Genomic DNA, 23,344 nt, shown 5'->3' with positions numbered 1-23,344 from the left:
CTTAAGATTGCTTGACACATGGTTTTATGACCACAATGCACAATTTAATTTTATTAATCTTTGTCAATTGTGCTAAGATTATTTATCATGATTGATCAACCGGGAGATTGCACACATTATCATGGTATGTCTTTATTATGGTTGCTTGGGTGACTAGGTTTGCTTTGCACCTAAACCACGCAAGTGGCCTACTTCAACCTTGTGAATAAGATGTGATCAACCTAATTGTGTGAACGTTCATAGGCAAATGTTGGAGGGAATAATTAGGGTGTGTTTGGGAAGCCAAAGGGTTCAAGTAAGAACTATAAAGTATACAACAAATCAGAACCATGAAAACCATCACCAAACAAGGCCTAATTGGGCCACTTGTCAAGCTGCCACTCGAGATCATTCTTTCGAGCAACTCAATGTGAAGAACATTACCTACATACACTATTAGAGAACATGTTATTTCCTTCTTTTTATAAAAACAAGAACATTTTATTAGGCACACACAAATGTACATACATAGAATTACACACACAATAACCACACATGCGTATTTATTCATAAAAATAAACGCATATATAGAAGAGACACACTTGAAAAACTATATGTTCACATCTACACTCAAATACATGCTCACATAAACATCAAACACTCGCGCATTCCTATTTTACGTAGATAAAAACATGCACATACATATAACTACAAATTACAATACACATGCATTTTCAAACATACACACAAACACAATTTAGCCAATATATGTTTATGCCGACGCACACATTTGCCCATACACATACTATCTCGTGCAACCACTTACTCGTAAAAGCACACATACATATTTTTATATATACAGGTATATAATGGCGCACATCCATGAAAGTGAGCTTGAGTGCCCATTGCACATACCAAGAAAGAGGAATTGTCAAGAGAACGCTCACGTGTCTACTTACAACGGTCGACTTCCACGTCTAACTACAAAGGTGACAATGACACCTTCCCTCATCTAGGACCTCCATGGAATGGCCCTCCTCACACCTTTCTTGAAGAATCTCATGACACTATTAGTTAACAACATGAGAGCCATGGCATACTTGTCAATATTGTCTTCGAACACATCCTACATACACTGCATCTTGTTGCGTTTTAATTGAAATTTAATCGTTTGAGTCCAAGTTATGTTTATTTTATTTCAGATACAAGAAAAATCACAATGCTCAAGATCAACGTGAAAGTATTGGTCACATAAGAGATTTTCAATGTCGTCATAATTGATTGATTAGAGGAAGAAGCACATGGAAATCCATTTTTTAGCAATTTATGAAAGTGATGGTTCTAGGCTTTGGTAATTGATGATGCATTTCATTATAATAATAAAAGTGATCATGATCTTAGTTCCAGATCGTGCATAGTGACAATTTGGTCCTACCAATTTTGACGTTGACATTTTTCACAACCTAAAAACAGGTTTCATTAGATTGGTCCTAAAATTGGCTTCACTTTGTTTACAATGTATGGAAAATGAACTTTGCAAACGAAAGAGAAAGTTGTTTGGTGCATGATACCGTAAGAAAAACCATCGCCAAGAAGCAATATATAAACCTCATAGCTCAAAGAACAATGATCACCACCATCAAATCAACATGACACTACATGTAACAATTCAATGCAAAATGCTTAATCAAACAAGTGATATAAGATCTTTCATACATCCCTAGCAATTATATGCAATCATTCTTACTTAGTAGTTTATTCTTGGGTTGCAACGTTGCTTGTCAAAACTATCGAGCTAAATATATGAAAATGGTGTTGTAGAGGCGAAGCTTGTGATTTGCAACCTTCATTGTTCAAGTTGGAAGTCTAAAACAAATGCTTTCATGTTGCATACATTATACAAAATCTTATATTTGTAGTTGAAGACACTGCACACATATACTTTGCCCCAAGGCTTGAAAATATTATCATTACCTTGATGCAATGCCCAAAATTCATGTTTCTATAAAGATCTTCCTAAATCACCACCCAATTGACCCTGATCCAACCCAACAAGACTTGCCCCTCTACCTCAACACCTTGATCAAGCAAGACCATGCCAAACATCTTGAATGTGGCCACATGTGCGAGAAGTGATCTATGCCTCAAGGCATGAAAAATGTATACAAGGCATAGAAACACTCAGGCATCAAGAAGGTAGACAAGGCAAAGACAATACACAGCTAACAGGGTTGCATTGTGATAATAGAGATGGCTACCCGAAGTAATAAATATATGTAAACGATGCACGAGTGTATTTACTAAGAGAAAGATGCTCTTCAAAGGCATGCGAACCATGTTCCACCTTTCATAGGGAGCTCTGAATACACAAGGGGTGAGGATTGGCGAGAGCACATTCAACTGGCTCGAGGACATAATCCATCTAGGTATATGTCCTCAAGAATGCATGGTGCGAATCATGTCTTAAAGTGAATACTACCTACCTCAATGGTGGGGGGGGGGGGGGGGGGGGCATTCGTCCTGGTTCTAGTGGAACCATCCTGTCGAGTCTACAGACCAGGGGGAAGACGAGGCGAGTGCTGGACCGTAACAAGGAATGGCGAGTCTCGAGAAGGAGGAGAGGCAGTAAGACGAGAGAGTTCTCCTCTCGGGGCATCAAACAATCGAGTGTGTGTGCTTGTGTTTCGTATATAGCGCAAGCAGAGCAAAGTGTGCCGATGATGCGCCGAGACACTTATGAGGGGGGGGGGGGGGGAGGGGGTGGAGACAGATCATTCATTCATTCATTCATCTTCTTCTTATAATTAATCGCATAAATACCCTCCTCTTCCTCTTCCTCTTCCTCCTCCCATCTCATCCATACGAATTGATAATTTACTCTAAAATGCCCCTTTCCTCCTCTCCCAAACACGAAGGAAAGCAAAACGCAAACGGAGAAAAGCAGATCTTTGTGGACGAATGCAAATTGCAAAATGCTTTTCGGGTTTTGCTTTTTTTGCTTTTTCTGCTTTCTTTCTTTTTTGCTCTCTCCAGTTCTTTCTTTGTTTCGGAGACAGCAGCAGTTTGAGATTGAAACTGTGCTGCTCTCAGCGCTCAACCAAATGCATTCTCTGCTTAAACCCTAATCTTCAACAGATAAGGTTGCGACAGAGAAAGAGAAGAAGAAGAAGAAGAAGAAGGAGAAAGAAGAGAATTAAAAGAATAGAGACGGCCTTAAACCCTAATCTAGAAATTCATAAAGCGAGTGCAGAAGAAAGAAAGGCAAAAGAACGACAAAGAAGAGGTTCCTAATGTTCCTTTCTTTCTTCTGCAAAGAATCCTGATTTATCCACCATCATCATCATCATCATCTCGCACGCTCGATCAGGCAAATGACAGAGTAGTCCTTAAACCCTAATTTGCAGAGAAGAAGGTTCGGAACACAAAGCAAGAGAAGAGGAAGCAAGCGATAAAGAAAGCGGCCAAAAAAGTATCATCATCATCTTCTTCTGTCGAGAACCTTAATCCGCCCGCTCTTTTCTGCACGATCAGGTAAAGAAAGGAATAAATATCTGTTTTCCCCCCCTTCCACACGTCTGTTCCTGTTTCTCCGAGTTTTTACCGTCTCGTCTCTTTTGTCTTCCCAACGAAGGGAGAAATAACCTGAATCTGCGACTCGATAGATCTCCATCTACAGTTCGGCTATAGCTTTTTAGGCTTTTCTTGTTTCTCTGTATGGCTACCCCACACAAACCTTTTCTTCATTAATAAAAAAATTTCCCCTTTTTCCTCCCTTCTTTCGGCTTCTCATTAGCTGGATTTTTGTTTGATAGATGCTTGGTTTGGTTTTTCATCAATCTTCTTGGGTAGATCTCTTCTACCTTCTTTTTTTTTCATCCTTCTTTCATCTGTGTAAATGTCATTTTCTCTTCTTCGTCTCTCCTTGTTATCTGTGTAAAAATGGTGTTTCTTCTCTTATCTTCTTCATGTTCTTCGTTTTTATCGGTATTAAAATGTTGTTTTTTTCGTTTATGTTCTTCTTCTTCTGTTTAATCTGAGTAAAATCGGTGTTTTTTCTTTTATCTTATCTTCTTCTTCTTCTTCTTCTTCTTCTTCTTCGTCATAAACAAATGGTTGAATGTTTAACGCTCCCATTTATTTCTCGTTTCTGCTTAAGTGACTCACATCCAACTGATCTGTAATGGACATTCTCTGATTCTTTATGATTTGTTTACACCTTCTGGTTGATGTGAAAACCTCAATCCTTATCTCTATTGCGCATATCTCTGTTGTCTCATAAACATCTCCCTTTGGTTCTTTCGCTCATCTCTCATTACTCTTTACGTATAGGATCAGACAGAGTATATATGTATATACACAGAGAGAGAGAGTTTGCATGTGTATGTAAATGTGAGAGAGTACTTCATTGATGTTACAGATTGACTGATGCAAATGTCCTTTATTTATCCAGTCTTTATTAAGAAAGTAATTTTTTCTGCTTCTTGAGTTCAATTGTAACCAATCCTCATCCATTTTTTGAGGTTATCTGCCACTTCTTTGTGGCCATTTCAGTAAATTGACCTCAGTACCTTCAGCAAATTAACATTTTGGCTTGTTCTTAATCCTAATATCATTTTATATTCATTGGATGCTCAGCTGATCACAGATTATTGCAAAGATCTGTGATTTCATTCTGTATTTACATGAATTTCTTACTGTCTGAGCTTGACGCAGATCAAAATTTCACTCGTTTTTTCAAGCTATCTATCGCTTTTTAAAGTCTATTGTGGCAAGCCTAACTCCATTCTGTCCATAGTCTTTATTTCCATTTCTTTTATGGGAATGAATCATCATAGAATGGTCCTGAATAACTTACGATGCCATTTTTTATACAGGTGAAATTGTCATTTAGATGCTGAATTAAACCCAAGATCTGCTTCTGAGTTTTATCTGCAAGGAAAAACATGGGGCTGTTTTCTGGCCTTCTTTTTGGTTTCGCATTGGGTGTGGCCTTTATAGCAGGATGGAAGTATTTCATTGAGTCTCGAAGTAAAAATAGAATCCTTAAGGTCTCCAAATGTGGATTCTGAGTTTATCATTCTTTTTTTTCCTCTTGTGTTTTCCATTGGAAATTCATAGTAAAATGATAATGTTTTTTGCAGGCTGTGGGATTATCTCTGTTGGGTGGACTTGTCCAAGATGATGTAAAAAAGCTTTGTAGCAGTAACTTCCCACCCTGGGTGTCATTTCCAGAATTTGAGAGGGTTGGTTTGGCTTAACTTTAAATGCATTTTGATATTGAGAGGGTTGATGAGTGTTGACACTCAATGCATTGATATAACTAAGAGATAGGTTTTTGAGTAACAAAATAATATTCACCTTAACACATTGGGTCATAGTTTTGCTTTGTTTTACTGTGATGTTTTTCTTTTCTGTTGTGATGTGAAACATTAGTATCTACCCTTTTTTCATGTAGAACATGACAATCTGGATTTATTTTTTACAGGTGAAGTGGCTGAACAAAATGTTGGACAAAATCTGGCCATGTGTGGCTGAGGTATCCTCTCAGTTTTATTATGAGTCATTTAATATTGTATTGAACTTTGACTTACCAACTGTTCGTTTCGGTTTTTTTAGGCAGCTTCAAATGTTATAAAAGAAAGCGTTGAACCTATGCTAGCTTTATATGCTCCTCCTGGATTTACAATAGGATTCTCTAAGCTCTTTTTGGGGAATGTTGCGCCTCAGATAGAAGGTTATATAGTCCCTAAACCTAATGAAGCAGAGTCTTTGCAATTTTCTTAATAGGGAGTTTCTCACTTCTCTTCAACAAACCACTTTGTTTAGGCATCAAGATTCAAACTATTAAGAAAGATCAGCTTATAATGGATTTGGATTTCAAGTGGGGTGGTGATCCGAGTATTATTTTAGCTTTAAAAACACCTGTTGGTGCCAATTTGCCTGTACAAGTAAGTTAATCTCATGAAAGTATTAACTAATGATATTTTCTAGCTATGCTAGGTGGTATTTTGTAAAATTATTTAAAATAACTTAGAAACTAGTATTGAGACAGCGAACAAGTCATTTTTCAATATCTTTAACTACAGAGAAATAGTGAAGTAAAGTGCCATTCTTCACTGTATAAGGTACAACAACTCATGCACCTTGCCTGTACTTGGTTCCCAAAGTGATCACGGTCTAAGTTAGTGTTTTCTATATTGACTGATTCTATTCTGGAAACTATGCTCACCCTTAGTACCAGTAATTACCAAGTATAATTTTGGGGAAATTATTTTTAGTTGAATTGTTTGGTGCTTGAATGCATACAAACAAGAACATCTTTGGTATCCAAATACACTATGCTCACCCTTAGTACCAGTAATTACCAAGTATAATTTTGGGGAAATTATTTTTAGTTGAAATTGTTTGGTGCTTGAATGCATACAAGCAAGAACATATTTGGTATCCAAATTTGTATGATAAATCACAGTTCACCTTGTTAGTATGTCCTTTGTACAAGATTAACATATTCCTTTGTACGAGATTAACATAGACAAATTCATTTGTTCTCTTAAAGTACACATATCTCTTTAGAAATAGGGAAAGGTTAATCCTATTTTTTGTGCTTTACCAAACTCCTTGTCAGTGCTGTTATTTTGCTTTATTTATGTTATCCTTATATTATGAAGAAGAGCGGTTCTTGTCTAGCTGTGTGCCTATTGCTAGGTTTTTGGTGGTTAAAATCATGAGTTGGAGTATAGTGGTAGGTTTCGAAAATCCAACTTATCTGTGAAATGGCAGGTTGGACTGTGTATGATCGATCTAAGGTAAAACTTGGCTCCTTCATCTCCCACTCTTGCTGGTCCATGAATTCAATTTATGTAACCGTGTTCGTAACATTTAGAGACCAACAGGTTGTAAGTGGAACTGTTCTGCAAGTGGAACTGTTCTGCCTTGATCTGTAATTTGCAAATTTGATGACAGTTTCTGGCTGTCAAATGTGCACATGGAAAGGAGTTGCATGCATGCTTGTGTACACTACCCATGTTACATAGGTATACCTTTCTAGGGGAATAAGTATTAGCCCAAATCAAACGTGTGAAGTTATCTTGGTAGGGCACAACACTTCTTGTTCTGTGAAAGTGTAAAAATATCCATTGACATGTGATACTGGTTTCTAATGAATTTCTTCTGCTTATTCTATAGCTGAAAAACCTGCGATTCTTTGCCAAAGTCCGTGTCATATTCAAGTTTGCTGAGGATATGCCATGTATTTCAGCTGTAGTTGTTGCACTCTTGGCAAAGGTATATGAAATAAACTGATTAGGTCAATTATTTTAGTTTATTCCTTCTTGGTTTTACCTTCATAACATTATGTGCAGCCAAAGCCGGAGATAAGGTATACACTGAAGCTGATTGGTGGAAGTTTATCAGGTGTTCCTGGCATTTCAGACACGATCAAGGTTTATAGCTGTTCAGTGCATATCACTTGCTTGAATTGCTTTAAAGTTTAAACACTGTTCTCATTAATGTTCTTTTCGTTAACATCTATTACCTTCAACCTTTCTAATGAAGTACCTATATATTGTATTTGGCTTGGAGACTTAGGTTGTCTTTATCTTTTTATTTCCTTTTTCCCTGTTGGAAGTCTTTAAATTTTGGTTTCTCCACTTAAAATCAGGGCATTGTCGAAAATGCAGTTTCTGACAGTTTGGAATGGCCACACAGAATAGTGGTACCCATAAGTCAACCTCCTGTAGATGTGAGGTACATATGCTATCATGTGAAGAGAAAATTAACATAACTTTTTTTCAGTGTATAACCTGTGATAAATTGTTTTGTATGCAGTGACTTGACATTGAAGCTTCAAGGACAGCTAACTGTTACAATTGTTAAGGCAGAATCTTTGAAGAATATGGAATTAATTTCAAAATCTGATCCATATGTGGAGGCGTATGTCCGTGTACTTTTTAAGAGTAGGACAAAGACAATTGACAACAACTTGAATCCTGTGTGGAATGAAACTTTCACATTTGATATTGAGGACAAAGAAACACAGTCGCTTATCCTAACGGTAGCTTTTATTTACTTCATTGAGTTCTAGTTTTGTCTACAATTTTTTAGTGCCTAAAGTGCATCTCTTACTTTGGTAGATGACAGATGTATCATAATGTGCATTGAGGTCATACCCCTATTTGTATATGGCATTTTAAGTTGCCATTGGGAGAAGAGGTCCAATTGACAAGGACACATGTCATGATAGCATTGAAATCAGTGTTGAGAGAGTACAAATGCTGCAAGATGCTTTATGTTTATGTTCTCTTAAATGTTTGAGACACATTTCTTGCATTTGGGTTTATACCATTACCTAATATTGGAAACCCCATTGCATAATTGATGTTTGAGTTTTGATTGATCAGGTCTTTGATGAGGATATAGGGATGGCAGACAAGCAGCTTGGTACTACTCTCTGTCATCTTGCTGATCTCGTTCCTGAAAAAACCAGGGATCTAAGACTGGATCTTAAACCAGCATTGGACATGAGTAATGTTGTTGACAAGAAGGACCGAGGCTCTATAACAATCACAGTGAGTTATCAATCACTTTATTGTTGTAACTTAAATCTCAATGATTTTATCAGTTTTTTCATCTTCAGTTTAATGAGATATTTTTGTTGTGTTTCACAAACAATCGCAAATTCTATATTTGTAGGTTCACTATCATGCTTACACTAAGGATGAGCAAGAAGCTGCGATGAAGAAAGAAGAAGAGTATCTGGAGATGAAGAAGAAGCAAGCACAAGGTCTTATAGGTGGGACAATAGGAGCAGTTGGAGGGGCAGGTAAACTTGTTGTTGGTGGAGTTGTGGGAGGTGTGGGTATGGTTGGTAGTGGAGTTGGTATGGGTGTAGGTATGGTGGGGAAAGCTGGCAAGTTTGTAACGAAAGGTGTGACCTCATCATTCAATACAAAGAGATCAAGAAGTTCTGGACAAGACCATAGTGCTCCAGGAACTCCGAGGTAACATTTTCTTGCAGAACGATAAATGACGTGGTTGTGAATGTATCTACACTAGTACCAAGATCACTACATGCCAAGTGTTTTTTATGATTTGGGTTTTGTTTACTCACAATCAATCAAAAGTCCAGGGTTGTGATTCTAAAGTTGACAAACATGCATGTGCCTGTTTGTGTGGCATAGTGTGTTGTTTGCAGCTCTTTTTTACGTCTATTTTAGTCATTATGCCTGGCCTCGCTCTCTCTCTCTCCCAATGATTTTAAATGGCTTTGGCCTTGTAAAATGAAACACAAATAACTTGAACTTGACACAAATGCTCGTTTGTATGGCCAGCTATGTGTAGCTAGCTCTTTTGTAAGCCTGTGGAATCATCTTGACTGGGTTTGGCCTCGTAAAATGTGACATGGGTTTAATGTATATCAATGCATCGTAGAGTAGCGTAGAACCTCTTTCTATTGGTGATATATTGTACGTCTGTTGAAGATTAGCATACTGCATTCGTGAATCTTTTTAATGTGTTACGAAATGTTCTGCACTTTATTAATGCAACTGTAGACACTATGATTTGCTCTATGGCAATTTCAGCAATTACTTTAGTTTGATTTGTGACTAATTACATTAATTTTATTTTCGTCCAATTTGTCATGACTATGGCCCTGACCAAACTTAAAACAGTTTTTAGACTGGCTTGGTCATCTATAAAGGAGGAGGAACTTTTGATAGGTTCTTAAGGCACTTTATGTGAGACGTTAAATGTGTGTTACGCTATTGAAGCTATTGATATTAGCGATGAATAAATGAGAGAAATGAAAATGACATGCAAGACGGGAAGTTACAACTTATGTTAGGAATTGACGTGCAACCTAAAATTTCAAGGGATGCATTTACAAAAAATGTTAGTCTTGTTGGAAGCTTTTTCTTCCCAGCAATTGTAAAAGCACAAATAATTTTTTAGACATTTTCATTAATCCTTGCGTAATATTTAAAAAAGTGATAGTTAGGTTTTTTGCATTCTTTAATTAAAACAAATGTATTGAAGAACCTCATAATACTATATAAAGATTATTTAATCCAATTGGAAAATACTATTAACTACACAAACTGCATAATATTTTAGAAAAAAAATGATCATTGGCTCTCTTTTTTTCTTAAGTTTCCAAGTTTCAAAAGTGTATTCCTTACATAACTTAACCTAACCGACCTCAAAATTTATCATATTATAGAGAAAATGGAAATACAAGAATGCAACTTCTAATAGATTATGCATAAAGATTATTTAATCCAATTGGAAAATACTATTAACTACACAAACTGCATAATATTTTAGAAAAAAAATGATCATTGGCTCTCTTTTTTTCTTAAGTTTCCAAGTTTCAAAAGCGTATTCCTTACATAACTTAACCTAACCGACCTCAAAATTTATCATATTATAGAGAAAATGGAAATACAAGAATGCAACTTCTAATAGATTATGCATAATGAATATCACTTTTCAGACAAATGAGTAAACCTTATATTTAGTGGTTATATGAAAGAGTATGATGAACTAGTTTGGATGATAGATGATGGTTAAAACGTATAGTTAGTGGTGCAACTAAAGGATCAATCAATATAAATTCACTATAGCTCAAATACATACAAAATAATGTACATTTTTATGTCTATAAGAAGAAAGGCCTCTTGTATTAAGTGGAATGAATGTGCTACCCGTGGCTTAGAGGCAAGAAAAAGAGCATATTATGCATTTGAGAACACATGCAAACATGAAGAAATCAAGTGTTGGTTCCTCAAGAAATACCATTTCGATACTTTGGTGACATTGATGCTTCTCTATGGGTGACTATTTTTTTTTACAAAGTTTTTATTAGTTAAGAAACAAACTTCATACACTCTCTTTCTACTTGAGATGGTATCATTTCCCATTAAGATCATGGCCATGGAAAAGGGTTGTTTAATACATACTTAAGGTTCAACAAAGTCTATCACATTGACTTCCTAGAATCGCATAAGAAGCAAGCAAAAAGAGCTAAATGATGCAAAAAAGCCAATTTGGGTTCCGGTTGGATACAATATCTAGAAAAATGGTTTGGAAGATGGGATACAATACACTTGTTTCATGATGTATCACTAGGTTCCTCTGTAATGAACCCTCTTTGCAATGCTACACATATTGCGCTTAACTACAAAACCATATTCTTCATCGAACGTGAAACCGAACACATCGATACAATGCCCAATGCCCATCCCATTGTTTGTCATCAGAACCTTCCATGCGAATTAGCTCACATGCATTACATTCATTTGCACGAATGTATGCGTGTGAGTTAAGTCGCAATCACAAATGTGCACTCTCAATTGCAACATTCATTTGGTAAAGTTATTAAACATTGAGAGTCACTACTCACTTTTACCTGTATTATACGAAATGTAATATTTTTGGTCTCATAAGTCATATTTTTGACCTCTAAAGACAATAATAGAATCTCTCTCTCTCTCTCTCTCTCTCTCTCTCTCATGTGACAACTTCCATGCAACTTAGCTCACATACTATGATGTGATACAAAGTGTTGGGACACAAGTGATAATAGTAGTCCACTATGCACGCTTTTCCATGGGTAGCATAAGCATACTTTGATACAATGCTCTATGTTTGATCACATCCCGACTATCCTTCCCACAAATCTTCGACCAAATCCAATGCTTCCATGATTTTCTCACAATTACAATGTGCACTCTTGATTGCAACATTCATTAGTAAAGTTGAACATCAAGAGTCCCTACTCACTCTCACATGTACATGTAGTAAGTTAAAATGTGATATTATGGTCTCATAGGCCATATCAGACTTCTAAGGAAAATAATAGAATCTCTCTCTCTCTCTCTCTCTCTCTCTCTCTATCACGTGCTACTTGATCCTTCTAGTGTTCTCTTGTCTGTTTATTGTCTTGCTCCAAATCAACCATTCTTCAAGCTTTATCTCATATATTTGATATATATGATGCATATACAAATGCATCAGTAAAAAATCTGCATTTAACCACAGAATTTTGAGAAGGAAGAAACCAAGAAACTGAAGTGTTTATTGGTGTCATCTCGCAACAAAATTACATCAAATTCCCTACTATTTGCCAAAAATTCAAAGATATTGAGTACATAAATCGAAATAAAGCTCAAGATCTGGGTCAATTCTACCCAAGAACATGGAAAGTGATTGGGACACACATTTCACTTCTAAGATCTGGGATAATTCTACCCAAGAACATAGAAAGTGATTTGGACACATACTTTACTTCTAAGATCTGGGTTAATTCTACCCACGAACATGGAAAGTGATTTGGGACACATATTTTACTTCCAAGATCTGGGTTAATTCTACCCAAGAACATGGAAAGTGATCTGGACACATATTTAGTGTCCAATTTCATATCAATATGGGGATATGCAGCGCACTTACAAACTATTGAGCTCCTCCATCTTCAGATGTGGAGGAGAGAGTGGCCGAAAGTGGGCGTGATTCAGTGGTGGTGGTACCTACCGAAGAAGCCGAACCTGCCGATGCCATGGTGGAGGCCATAGCTGACAATGAGCCAAAGGCCGAGGGTGGTCCTTGCGGTGGTGGTGGGGCAGTAGTAGAGATTAGCCCTGATGCATTATTGGCGACGCTATTGTTATTACTCGAGCTCTGTTGGAGCTCAAGAACAAGCCATCGGACTGCTTTGCTCATCTGCTCGAGGCGGACTGCACTGAGCGGAGGAAGCCCTGGCTTCCTTACATTATTACCATCAGAAGCAGCAGCCTTTGAGGTAGTAGTATTAGTAGCTCCGGATGAAGCCCCCGAATGAGAATGAGAGATCGATCCGGTGGCTTCATCCACAAGGCACTCCAATCCGATCCGCTGCCTCACCGATTCCACGAATTCTTGGGCTTCATCGCATGCCACATGGAAGAGCTGCCAGTTCTGAAGGAAGCTCTCGAGGGCGGCATCTGTGCGGGCTGTCGTGGCTCTTCCTCTTCCTCTTTCCCTGCCACTCTCTCTTTCTCCTACTCCCTCTTGTTCTTCCGCCTCTTTGGCTTCCAACACTGATGCTGCAGAGCTCAGAAGCTGGGTATATGACCTCTGCAAAATCTGCACTGTCTGCTCCATATATATATATATGTATGTATGTTTGCACGAAGACAGACAGGTAGACACAAAATATGTATGTTTGCGAATCCCTTCCCTTCGAAAAGACAGGCGAAGACGGACAAATCGATGGAGGAAAAAATATATATATCTGTGTGCTAATCCCTAAACTTGGGTAGCAAGAAGAAGATCCCTCTGCTCTGCAAAACCCTAAATTCGGAACAAGAAGAAGGAGGAGGAGGAGATCCCTGAGAGGAACCCTAAACTTGGAACAAGATCGCTCTGCAGAACCCTGAACTTGGAAAAAACGAGAAGACGGATCACCTGAACTTGGGCAGGAAGAACCACCTGAACTTGGGAGAAGATCCTCTGCAACAAATCCCTGAACTTGGGAGAAGAAAGAAGAAGAATTGGGGAAGGAAGAGAACAAACTCTTGTATGTTATATTTAGAAAATTTGGCCCTAAAAAAGGTTGTGAAAAGGTAAATAATATATGGATCCTATCCTTGTGTGTATGAGAAATTTAACCAACATCTACATACTTACTTTGATTGTATCAAACCAAAACACTAGAAACGCGAAAGCTTACGAAACTATCATCATACCGGATTATCTGGAGAGAGAGAGAGAGAGAGAGAGAGAGATATCCGTTTCGTCAATCCCAAATTTACTATCGAGTTTAGACCTTGGTTGATGTCGAAGAGTTTCCCTAATTTGGTCACACTTCCCAAAAGCTAATAGAAACATAAAGTGTGTCGTATCCTACTAGAATAGGATAATGACAAAAGGGCTTAAGGCAACAAAATCATTACCTTGCAAAAATGAACAAATCATCCTCACTCCATTAGAAGTTGTCTAAATATTGTATGGACTCATCTTGCTAACTAACTACTATGCACAGTGCAAAGGTGGGCTTGATGCAATTTGTATGGAATAAAAGTTACCTTCGCTATGACTCTAGAGTGAGAAATGTATTAACATTGCTTGACACATCAAATATGGAATAAAAGTCAACTCTTGCCCTGAAAGTGACCTGAGTGAGTAATGTATTAAACCTTTACTCGTTACATCATGTGAGTTGAGCATGTTGCATGGCTGTTTCACTTATTGGCTATGCTGCATGTACTAACACCTAAGCATGAATGTGAAATAACACCACTATTAAAACTAGCTTCAATCAGACATTTAATTCAACTTGCTTCGTATAATACTCATGCTTTGTATTATAGATGCTCTTATTAGTGTACCACATCTAATCAACTAACGTTAAAAATAAGAAGATGCAAGAGGCACATTGTGAGGGACTCTTCACAAATGAATTATTCACAAAGCTTGATACTATTTATCCATATTATGTGAAATCCATTTATCCATGTGTAACGTATCAAACTGTACAGCTGCATTCTGGCATAGGATAAAAATATCAATGCATTTCAATCATAAAATCAGAACAAGCATTTCTAGATGCTTGAGTTGTTCCAGCCTTCTTCCCTTATCAACATGGATCCAAGGTCACATTTACACTTGATTAATTAATGAAGTTTACACATGAACCCCCTTCTTTATCCTACACAGCTCGCATTGAGTTCAAGGACCCATCTACTAAAGATCATCAACAGAAACAAGATCCTTTCAACAAATCACTCTTAAAAACATTCCCTAAATGAGTACATTCACATCATCTACATCCACCACAAACTTGATAATATCCACGCCCCACTAAGATTAACTGTCCATTGATCTGAATTATCATTTCCATCATGTACTATATAAACACATTCAAAACAATGCACACAAACCTCATTCAACTTCATCTAAAAATTCTTTCACCATCTCTACTGATATTCCAACACAAAATTGTCACAATAAAGATATAAAGTGTTGATGAAATTACAAGCCCAGGACTCAGCTAGTCCTGCGGATACGCCTTGCTCATTTAGCATTAATCTAATCCACAGGATTTTCCATTTCCCATCTGAATCTCTTGATAATACAATATCAGGAACTGTACAAGTGTTGCGGGCCCAGATCTCTGGACCAACATTATGACAAGAGTTTAAATATGGATCTAGGTCAGCTATATATCATTATTAGAATGGCTGAAATTCAGTCAATTTTTTCTTTGGTTAAGGATGATGGATCCCTAGCAGCTAAAATTTAGACAAATGTGTCGTACACAACCATCTTCAAACTCTAGCTCAAGGAGACAAGAAAACTCTGAAGAGATTAAAGCTCGATACACGAGCAGGCATCATTGGTTGTAATGCAACTATTGGGAACAAAATTTGTGAAGTGACGTGATAGGGGGTTACGGAACCCTAGCCATACCTCCATGCAAAACATAGCAAACTGCTATGCGAAAAAGCCAAGCAGAAACAAGTACTTTTGGTCATATGCAAACATGACCAACCTCATAAAAGCAGGGTCAATGATGATGATCGTCTCCTGTTCTACCTGACCCCACTTTAGAGCTCCCAGATTTCGTTCTTCCATTCCTTGCTTTAGAACTGCCCACAGACCTCGAACTGCAACCTGCTTTACTTGAACCTTTAGAGTTGTCTACATCTTCCAATCCATTTTCAAGAGCTCTGACAAGATTCTCAAAGTATGTCTTCGTCACACTGCCCGAAGAAAACAAAGTACAAATACTACTTGGTTATAAAAAATGCTTGAAAGACTCATACATATTGACGATTGATTGTACAAATACAGTGAAATAATGGAACAATGAGTTAGAAATTTGTGCCATGAAATCCCAAGCATATCATATGTATGATGTAAATAAATATCTCAGCTAGATTATATTGTTATATCTTTTCATATGACCAAACAAATTGCTCAATCTAAGTTTCCTAGCAATTCATGAAAAGGAAAGGAGGAAAGTGCTCAGGCATCAACCCATGCTTTTCTCACAGGCACTTGATGTTCCATTCAACCTCAAACTAACTGCTTTGTGTTTTAATTTCTGGTCCTCTAATAAGTTACCAGTTGCTACAAACACAGAATTTTCAAATGATTTCGCAATTCCTTCACCTGATGCATGATACAAAATGTATGATACGAATGAGTGTGATTAATATGACTGGGCGTGACATTTTCGTGTGAAAGATTTATAAAAGCCTGCATAATGTAAGACTCAACATTGGAGGCATCCCAGTTTATGAGGTTTCATTATATAACAGGGTTCACAAGGAATATTTGAGATGAAGGTCATAATCCACCATGTTCTATAGACAAGCCCTAATAGCTACACTCCCTTGGCCCACATATGATCAGAATTAAAGAGACCACTGGTCATTATGTTGTCACATCAGGTTCCATAGACACTCCCTACAACGGTATACATGGTGGACACTATTCCATGCCATTGTGTTTTCGTGCATAAAAGTATGAGAGATGAACATTGACAGGAGATGTAGGAACATTGACAATCCAATCATGATACTACATTGCATTGACTTCGTGACAAAATGAAAAACAATTGCAGTGTGAAATCAAAGCCTTTCCTATAACAAATATAGCAAGCAAAATACAATGTTGATTTAATGAACTGTGATGACACTCCCACTCTTATCAATTTCAACACTATCATACCAAAACTCCAAAAATACCATTCAAAAATTTTCTTTCCAAGTGTAATTATTTTACGCTAGTCTTCACTGCATTTCATTACGCTAAAAACAAATGGTATCAGATATCACAATTGATGATGATACGGGAAATTAATAGCAGAAAGCAAGAAAACATTGGGAGTATGAAAGAAGTATGCTATTAATTTCATGGTCTAGTTACTATTTTTTCACCAAAACAGTAATTGGACCATAAAGTTAATAGCAGAAATCATGAAGGCTTAGGGAGTATCAAAATCATAGAAGTAGAATAAGCCTCAAAAGGCACCTTGTCAATCCTGCAAGTTTGGTACGGAAATCATTGAAAGAAGGATTAGGTGCATCTCCCTCAAGATAAATTTGAAGATCTTTTTCTGCACACTTATGAAGTCTTTCGAGTCCAGCTTCAGCTTCCCCTGGAAATATGGTATTATTAGTGTTTCCATCTATCGCATAGTAAAAAAGACATACTCCCCAACATCCATTACTACATTGTTACAACAAAATTTGACTCATTATTCAAACTTATTATTTCTATATACCTTGTAAATATTCGAAGAATTGTCTCTTAGCTTGCTCGTTTTCTGGAAGGTAATAACCATATGCATATGTCCATTTCAATACTCGGCGACATTCAATTATCTACAAAAGTTGAGAAAACAGCATGAGTTCAAAACATTATCTCAAAGAAAAAAATCAAAACAATTCAGAATTGCAACAGCCCTCACAATGAGCATTATTGTTACCTGAAGCCAGGCTTCAGTTATAAACTTAAGCTGAGACACTGGTTGACACTGCCTATCACTGAGCTTTTCAATCTGCAGGCAAATTTTCTCAATTGTGCATAACCAATGACATATAGCTTATAAACACATATTCTTCTAATGACCAAACTCTTGAATTCCTCAGCAGCTCTATGATGTCAAAGATGAACTAGTCTTATTATCTGCTGATGCTAATAGTTTAAGGCCCTTGGCAGAAGATATGGGTATCCCCATCAAAAGTATAATGTATAATCCTGGAGATGTAAATCAAACTAAGTTCAGATTATTATTTCAAAAAAAAACAATACACACCTGCACTGTTTGCATTTGCTGAAGGTCTGATAATGCCTTTGCTCGGGACTGAAATAAAAAGTTTTTAAAAAAACAATAGGACTTGTGATTGACAAGCTCAACAACACAAGGAAATTTCTTAACTGATTCATTGGTAGCCCATCGCTCATAATAATGTGTGTATCGTTCCAATGAATTCTTGGCCATTTCCCTTCTTCTTTCTGCCTCATCATACTATAATCATATAAAAATGTTAATCCTTCTGGACTACTGCAAATGTGGGATGTTTCTGATACAGTGGATGTTAACTTAATATATAAGTAATAGAAAGGATCTTACTACTCCTTCCTGCTTAGCAGTTTCATAGCGGTTGCATGCATAGAATCCACCAGTTCTCTCACCATGCTCAGACCATGCTCCAAGACAGAGCCTGCGGTTTTAAAAGAAGAGAGATGTGTCTTTGCGCAATCAGATATTTGTTTCCAGAATCTTGTTGAGAAGGTATCAAACAGACAAGTTCAAACCTCACCAGCAAAATTCATATTTACAAGGTGGTGTACAGGTTATATGCATACAGCCTTGGTTCTTCTCTATTGGCCGCTTACATTTTGGGCAGGGTTTTGAATTTGCAAGAATCCTGATATTCCAAAAAACTTATATTTAATTCAGATCACTAGCATCAATGTTAACAAATAGCAATAAATCAAAGTGAATGCTACTTACAATGTTGGCCATTAAAAATGCCCCAAATTAAATCAATTAAAATTTGTGAATCTAAGAGACATTGCATCTAGTTGCAGCAGTTATCCATAACAAATAATGCTGCCCAAAAATGTCTATAGTGTCATTCAATGTTCAGAAATTTACTCACCAATTCATATTCTCGGATTCCGCAGAATTTTTCAATATCCACTTGGCAACTGTATCGCAATCCACAGGCCTATGGGCCTCTTCCAAACACTTCAAACAAAACAGTAGAATTTAAGCAGAAAACTATTTGTTCTATTATGATTTATGAGAAATTCAGCTGAACTTACATTCCAACAAAAAATGTAGCCACATCTGCAAACAACGTCATATGGACCACTTCCAGGGGTAAACTCCAGAGCAAATTCACAATTGGGGGCAGGGCACCATTTTGTCTGTATTTCACAAAGAAACATGGAGTTGTAGATGTATTTACTTAAAGTTAATAGCTAATAGATACAATAAAACACCGAAATAAAATGCTGACCAAACCTTTCTATTATCCTCAACATAAGATCTTAGGACGTATCGTGTATACTTCACCCTGTCCTGATCTGATACCAAAGAAAGAACCATATCTTCACCAACCGTTGCATGACAGGATGGATCAGGACACCTCAATGTAAGACACCCAGGGCCATCATTAATGGCCGTATGAATATAGCCTGTACGTAATTACAACATAACTATGCTCACTTAGCATTATATAGGTGCCATGGCAGAAAGTATACCATTGTACCACACCTGAGATATTTTCTGTTATAAATAAATTACCTATCCAGCAAGACCTACAAAAATTGTGTCTGCACCCAGTGGCTTTCATGTGATCAAGAGGATAAGACTCAAAGCAGATTCCACAGGTGAGCTGCATTGTTGTTCAAACAGACACTATATGGTTGGAACTTTAAAAATCAAGAACCCCAAATATTATAAACAGATTGCTACTCACATCTCCAGCATCAAACACCGGTTCAGCTGAAGGTCTTAAAAGCAAACCCAACGATTTACGAACTGCTTCTTCATCTGCAAACCATTCATCGTTCACTTTGCTGACACTCCTAAACACAGTAATTCAGCAGTTAAATCGTGGCATTCGTTGTAAATGATACAGGGGAGTCCCATATTGTATTTTGATCGATACATATATGATGTCAAAGAAAAAATAAAGCCATTTCTCATTGAAAAGACAATGGGCAACACCAACCAAGACATATAACTGTGCTGAAATTGTCCATAATCAATTAGGAATCATATTATTGTTTATTGCACACCTAATCTTCCATTTACAAAGAAGTAGCTTATGTTCTCTGATGGTTGCAAGCCAAAATCAAGGCTATGAAAATTAATTCTAAATTGATAAAATCTTTGAACTCTATCACTATTCAAAACCTCGAAAATCTCTGTGCAGGAGATTTTAGAAGAAATGCAGTAAATAATTTAGGATGAAATGTTGCTTCTTCAGAAAGTACATAGTATACAGAATAGTTCCCATACCCAGCTCATAGTTTTATGTCGAATTTAATCTTGAAAAGTAGGTTTCTCTCTCAATCATGTAGCATACTGATAATCTTTAGTAGAATAGAAATCAAATGTTGAGCCTCAATTATGTTGAAGTATCGAAAATATCAAAGAATGGCCGATATTACTCTTTGAACTCTTCATATGTACCTATGGCATATACTGTATTATATACTTCATGGCGTTCAGATTTTGCTAAAGAAATCTCAAATACTAATACTATGCTCTCAGTGGCTATATGCTCAATTCATAACCAACGTATCTAAACTTGGGAGTTTATGATATTAGTAAGGATGCCATAAGAATGATATTCACAATACACAAACTATGTGTCAAAACATACAGTTCTCAAGTTTGATGTAATATGTAGCATATATTTACATTGTCCTCCTTGGATATTTACCATAATATTGGTTTGCTTTTATTTTCATTTTCCCTTTAGAGCATGATCATTCAGTAGTATGTATTGAGGAGGCTATTCCCATGCTTTACTAGCCAAATTACCAATAACAGACATTCTCACAGAAAAGCCAATGTACCAGGCAATGAGAGCCCCATTTTATACGCTATCTCTCGTACTCCACTTTTATGTTACCACTGCCCACATGAGTTGAATGCATTGATAACATCTACATTGGCCTGCCATTCTATGCATTCATTACATTTAACTAATTTAGGTTTTTCATGCTATTTTGAACATGGATCATAATGAATAATAGATTGTTCTCTCAGTGGAATGCACTGTAAGGAAGGCAAATCAATTATTTTCAAATTAAACATTGCAAAGGAATCAAAGACTAACAAAGAAATTCTAGGGTCTATCTTTTATTGTTCTAATGTCATTATTGTTTGAGCTAATTTAGGTTTAACTTTTTCCATTGATCTATTTGACACCCAAATTGGAATCTATTGCATATTGAATGTAATAGTGTTGTCCAATAGATGATAGATCAACCTCCACCTACTATAGATTTAGTTTATTACATTGTCTGAATTGCAGCTTTCACTATTTTTCTTTCTGAAGAAAAGATGGCAACTCATGAGTTCAGGTCAGTTAAGTTATAATCAATAGGATGCAAACATCTTTTTACGATGGAGAAAGATTTTTGTAGCTCATAAAAAGAAATAACACTCTAACTTATGATGTACATCATATTACTATATTCAAACTCAAGATTTACTCGAATGATCCAATCATACTATTAGGGAGTCCTAAAAACAAATGAAAGTCAAATTTATGAAGGCCAGATATGAATACTATTATGCACATATATCTACACTCTACAATGTACATAAATGAGATTTGTATTTTCATCAAAAGGTAGATGAGCAATGTTTGAAGGTCATAAAGCCTCATTCCATAGAGAGAGATCACCATTTATGACATTAAGAAACTGGGCAGAAGTAACAATAGCCCAATTAGTAATTACAATGATGAACTCTACTAAAATTCTAAAGTAATAATACCATTTATAATTTCGTAAAAGGATGCCAGCTTGTGTTGGTGAGATATCCAAAACTGTCGCCACACTTTGCACAGCCTCTTCTTGTCGTTGATTGATATCTTTCTCACTCAGAACAGTATACGCAGCCTGTGAAGTTAACATATTTGTGTATGCATTACTGTAAACATAGTGACGTGAGCTTTATGTAGACAAATAAAACAAATTTTCCTTCGAGGATTGTAAAACTGCAAGATAACATATTTGTATATGCATTACTACAAAAATGGTGCAAATGAGATTGAGCTCAGAGAAATGAAACAGTATTTTCTTACAGGTAATGGTATATGTAGCCTGAAAAGATGTTATATACGATACTGTAATCATGGTTCTGATGACCTTGAGCTAAGACAAGCAAATAGATTTTTCTCACTCAGAATAATACACGCATCCTGAATGATCATGTATTGTATATGAAGTACTCTTCACATGATGTCAGTGAGCTTAAGCTAGAACGAAACATTATCTCCTGAAAACATGGATCGTCAGAGCATAATGGTATATGTAGCCTGAGATTTACATACATTTCTACATGCATTATTGTAAAAATGGTGCTCGCAAGTTTAAGGCAGCAGTTGTAGCTAGCGCGAAACTAGATCGAATTAAGATAATGAAACAAATTACCTGAATTTAACCTGAATCCAAACTAGAATTTTTTTATTACTTGAGCTTAAACTAAAGAAAGAAAAAAACAGATTACCTGAGCTGAAGCTCAATGAAAACAAATGCAAATCAATAAAAAGGTTTATATGACCTTACCAAGTTAAACAGATTACCTGCGAGCGACGAAAGGAAGGTAGAGAATCGTCGTCCTCCTCCTCATCCATTCCATTCTCATCAAATCCATAATCGGACTCCTCACTCTGATTGCGTTCATCATCATCTTCATCATCATCATCATCATCATCATCAGAAGGCATAATATCGCTCTCATATTGTTGCTCACACTCGGACGTGCTCTCCATGGCATCATGCATGTCCTCCTCCGAATCCATTCTTAGCAAGAGAAGGAAAAAGCAAAAGGAATTCGATTTCTCCTTTTTTTGGCTTTCTCTATTGATTTTTTTTGACAGTTTTTTTTTTATTACTTTATGACGAGGTCTGCTCTGCAGGAATTTGACGAAACCCTAAAACACATCTGGTGTTTCTTTATGCAACGTAACAATCACAGGAACGGGACACCCTCTTCTCTGTCTCTGTCTTTGTCTGTCTGTCTGTCTGTCTGTCTCTCTCTCTCTCTCTCTCTCTCTCTCTCTCTCTCTCTCTCTGTGTGTGTGTGACGGTGAGAGGGAGGTTGAAGGGTAGAAGAAACAGAGAGGGCCTCTTCTGTAGAGAAGATCTCGTTCTAAAGGTAAAGACAAATCTGTGTGTGTGAGAGACAGAGAAAAGGCAGAGAGAGAGAGAGAGATTGTTCATACATACTTCATTATAAAACCAGCTTTTTCTAGGGGCACACATTAGTGATATCTTACACACGCATCTGGGCTCCTTTTATCATCGATAATTCTCTTCATTGTGGATATGGCTACTAACCACTCCACCACCACCATCCTCCGACACTCAAGAGTCCTCTTGGCTTTCTCCCATTCACAGGACACAGAGACAGAGACAAGGAGACATTCGTCTTATGTCCATAGGAGATCGATTACAATCTGTGTATGAGACATGGCCTAGCCCATGTCAAGCATCGAACCATCGATAGATACATATTTTTAGCGTCCATAGAGAGAGAAGAAAGAAAGAAAGATATATTAACGTCTTCTTAAGGCCAAATTTGGCCCATGAGACAGTTGGTTTACAACAAATTTGGTATTTA

At 36.8% G+C, this 23,344-nt stretch overlaps 3 protein-coding genes across 10 annotated transcripts; 1 reads left to right on the top strand and 2 right to left on the bottom strand.

Annotated features, from left to right (window-relative positions):
* Positions 1 to 3,316: 3,316 nt before the first annotated feature.
* Positions 3,317 to 9,392, top strand: NTMC2T4 (Calcium-dependent lipid-binding (CaLB domain) family protein). 8 transcript variants are annotated; one of them, XM_087317606.1, is made up of 14 exons: positions 3,317 to 3,510; positions 4,430 to 4,529; positions 4,693 to 4,747; positions 4,854 to 5,027; positions 5,121 to 5,222; positions 5,465 to 5,515; positions 5,596 to 5,713; positions 5,806 to 5,927; positions 7,165 to 7,263; positions 7,341 to 7,421; positions 7,640 to 7,725; positions 7,807 to 8,032; positions 8,379 to 8,546; positions 8,671 to 9,392. In XM_087317606.1, the coding sequence occupies exons 4-14, from the start codon at positions 4,923 to 4,925 to the stop codon at positions 8,980 to 8,982; spliced, it is 1,470 nt and encodes a 489-aa protein (XP_087173732.1). In that variant the 5' UTR covers positions 3,317 to 3,510; positions 4,430 to 4,529; positions 4,693 to 4,747; positions 4,854 to 4,922; the 3' UTR covers positions 8,983 to 9,392. The 8 variants fall into 8 exon arrangements, with proteins under 8 accessions (XP_087173732.1, XP_087173729.1, XP_087173728.1 ...); XM_087317605.1 differs by lacking the exon at positions 3,317 to 3,510 and adding an exon at positions 4,010 to 4,156; XM_087317603.1 differs by lacking the exon at positions 4,693 to 4,747.
* Positions 9,393 to 12,034: 2,642 nt separating this feature from the next.
* On the bottom strand, positions 12,035 to 13,437 carry MED32 (mediator of RNA polymerase II transcription subunit-like protein). The gene has a single exon (XM_087317608.1). It carries the CDS (start codon positions 13,117 to 13,119, stop codon positions 12,433 to 12,435), a length of 687 nt encoding a protein of 228 aa, XP_087173734.1. The 5' UTR covers positions 13,120 to 13,437; the 3' UTR covers positions 12,035 to 12,432.
* Positions 13,438 to 14,898: 1,461 nt separating this feature from the next.
* Positions 14,899 to 22,907, bottom strand: LOC147864934 (putative E3 ubiquitin-protein ligase ARI7). The gene is made up of 15 exons (XM_087317598.1): positions 22,305 to 22,907; positions 21,494 to 21,618; positions 19,458 to 19,566; positions 19,283 to 19,373; positions 19,001 to 19,173; positions 18,799 to 18,903; positions 18,633 to 18,721; positions 18,291 to 18,398; positions 18,101 to 18,191; positions 17,906 to 17,995; positions 17,783 to 17,830; positions 17,453 to 17,524; positions 17,249 to 17,348; positions 16,996 to 17,122; positions 14,899 to 15,719 (listed from the first exon to the last, which is right to left on the bottom strand). The coding sequence occupies exons 1-15, from the start codon at positions 22,521 to 22,523 to the stop codon at positions 15,524 to 15,526; spliced, it is 1,743 nt and encodes a 580-aa protein (XP_087173724.1). The 5' UTR covers positions 22,524 to 22,907; the 3' UTR covers positions 14,899 to 15,523.
* Between the last annotated feature and the right edge of the window lie 437 nt (positions 22,908 to 23,344).

This window comes from Azolla caroliniana, unplaced genomic scaffold, assembly GCF_043228905.1.
Source record: "Azolla caroliniana isolate FFs.n. ecotype wild unplaced genomic scaffold, voAzoCaro1.0.p SCAF_4, whole genome shotgun sequence".
Classification (NCBI taxonomy): domain Eukaryota; kingdom Viridiplantae; phylum Streptophyta; class Polypodiopsida; order Salviniales; family Salviniaceae; genus Azolla; species Azolla caroliniana.
The sequence above is the reverse complement of the archived record's forward strand: the minus strand, read 5'-3'. Positions and strand labels throughout refer to the sequence as shown.

What these genes read in the sequence shown, in the direction of transcription:
- NTMC2T4 (XM_087317602.1), top strand. Translation starts at nt 4,923, where the DNA reads ATGGGGCTGTTTTCTGGCCTTCTTTTTGGTTTCGCATTGGGTGTGGCC. An exon ending in GCATTTCAGACACGATCAAG is followed by an intron (nt 7,422 to 7,639) that starts GTTTATAGCTGT and finishes ACTTAAAATCAG; the next exon opens with GGCATTGTCGAAAATGCAGT. An exon ending in GAGGCTCTATAACAATCACA is followed by an intron (nt 8,547 to 8,670) that starts GTGAGTTATCAA and finishes CTATATTTGTAG; the next exon opens with GTTCACTATCATGCTTACAC.
- MED32 (XM_087317608.1), bottom strand. Translation starts at nt 13,119, where the DNA reads ATGGAGCAGACAGTGCAGATTTTGCAGAGGTCATATACCCAGCTTCTG.
- LOC147864934 (XM_087317598.1), bottom strand. Translation starts at nt 22,523, where the DNA reads ATGGATTCGGAGGAGGACATGCATGATGCCATGGAGAGCACGTCCGAG. An exon ending in TTGTAGGTCTTGCTGGATAG is followed by an intron (nt 19,174 to 19,282) that starts GTAATTTATTTA and finishes AATTACGTACAG; the next exon opens with GCTATATTCATACGGCCATT. An exon ending in AAACTTGCAGGATTGACAAG is followed by an intron (nt 15,720 to 16,995) that starts GTGCCTTTTGAG and finishes TTCTTCGGGCAG; the next exon opens with TGTGACGAAGACATACTTTG.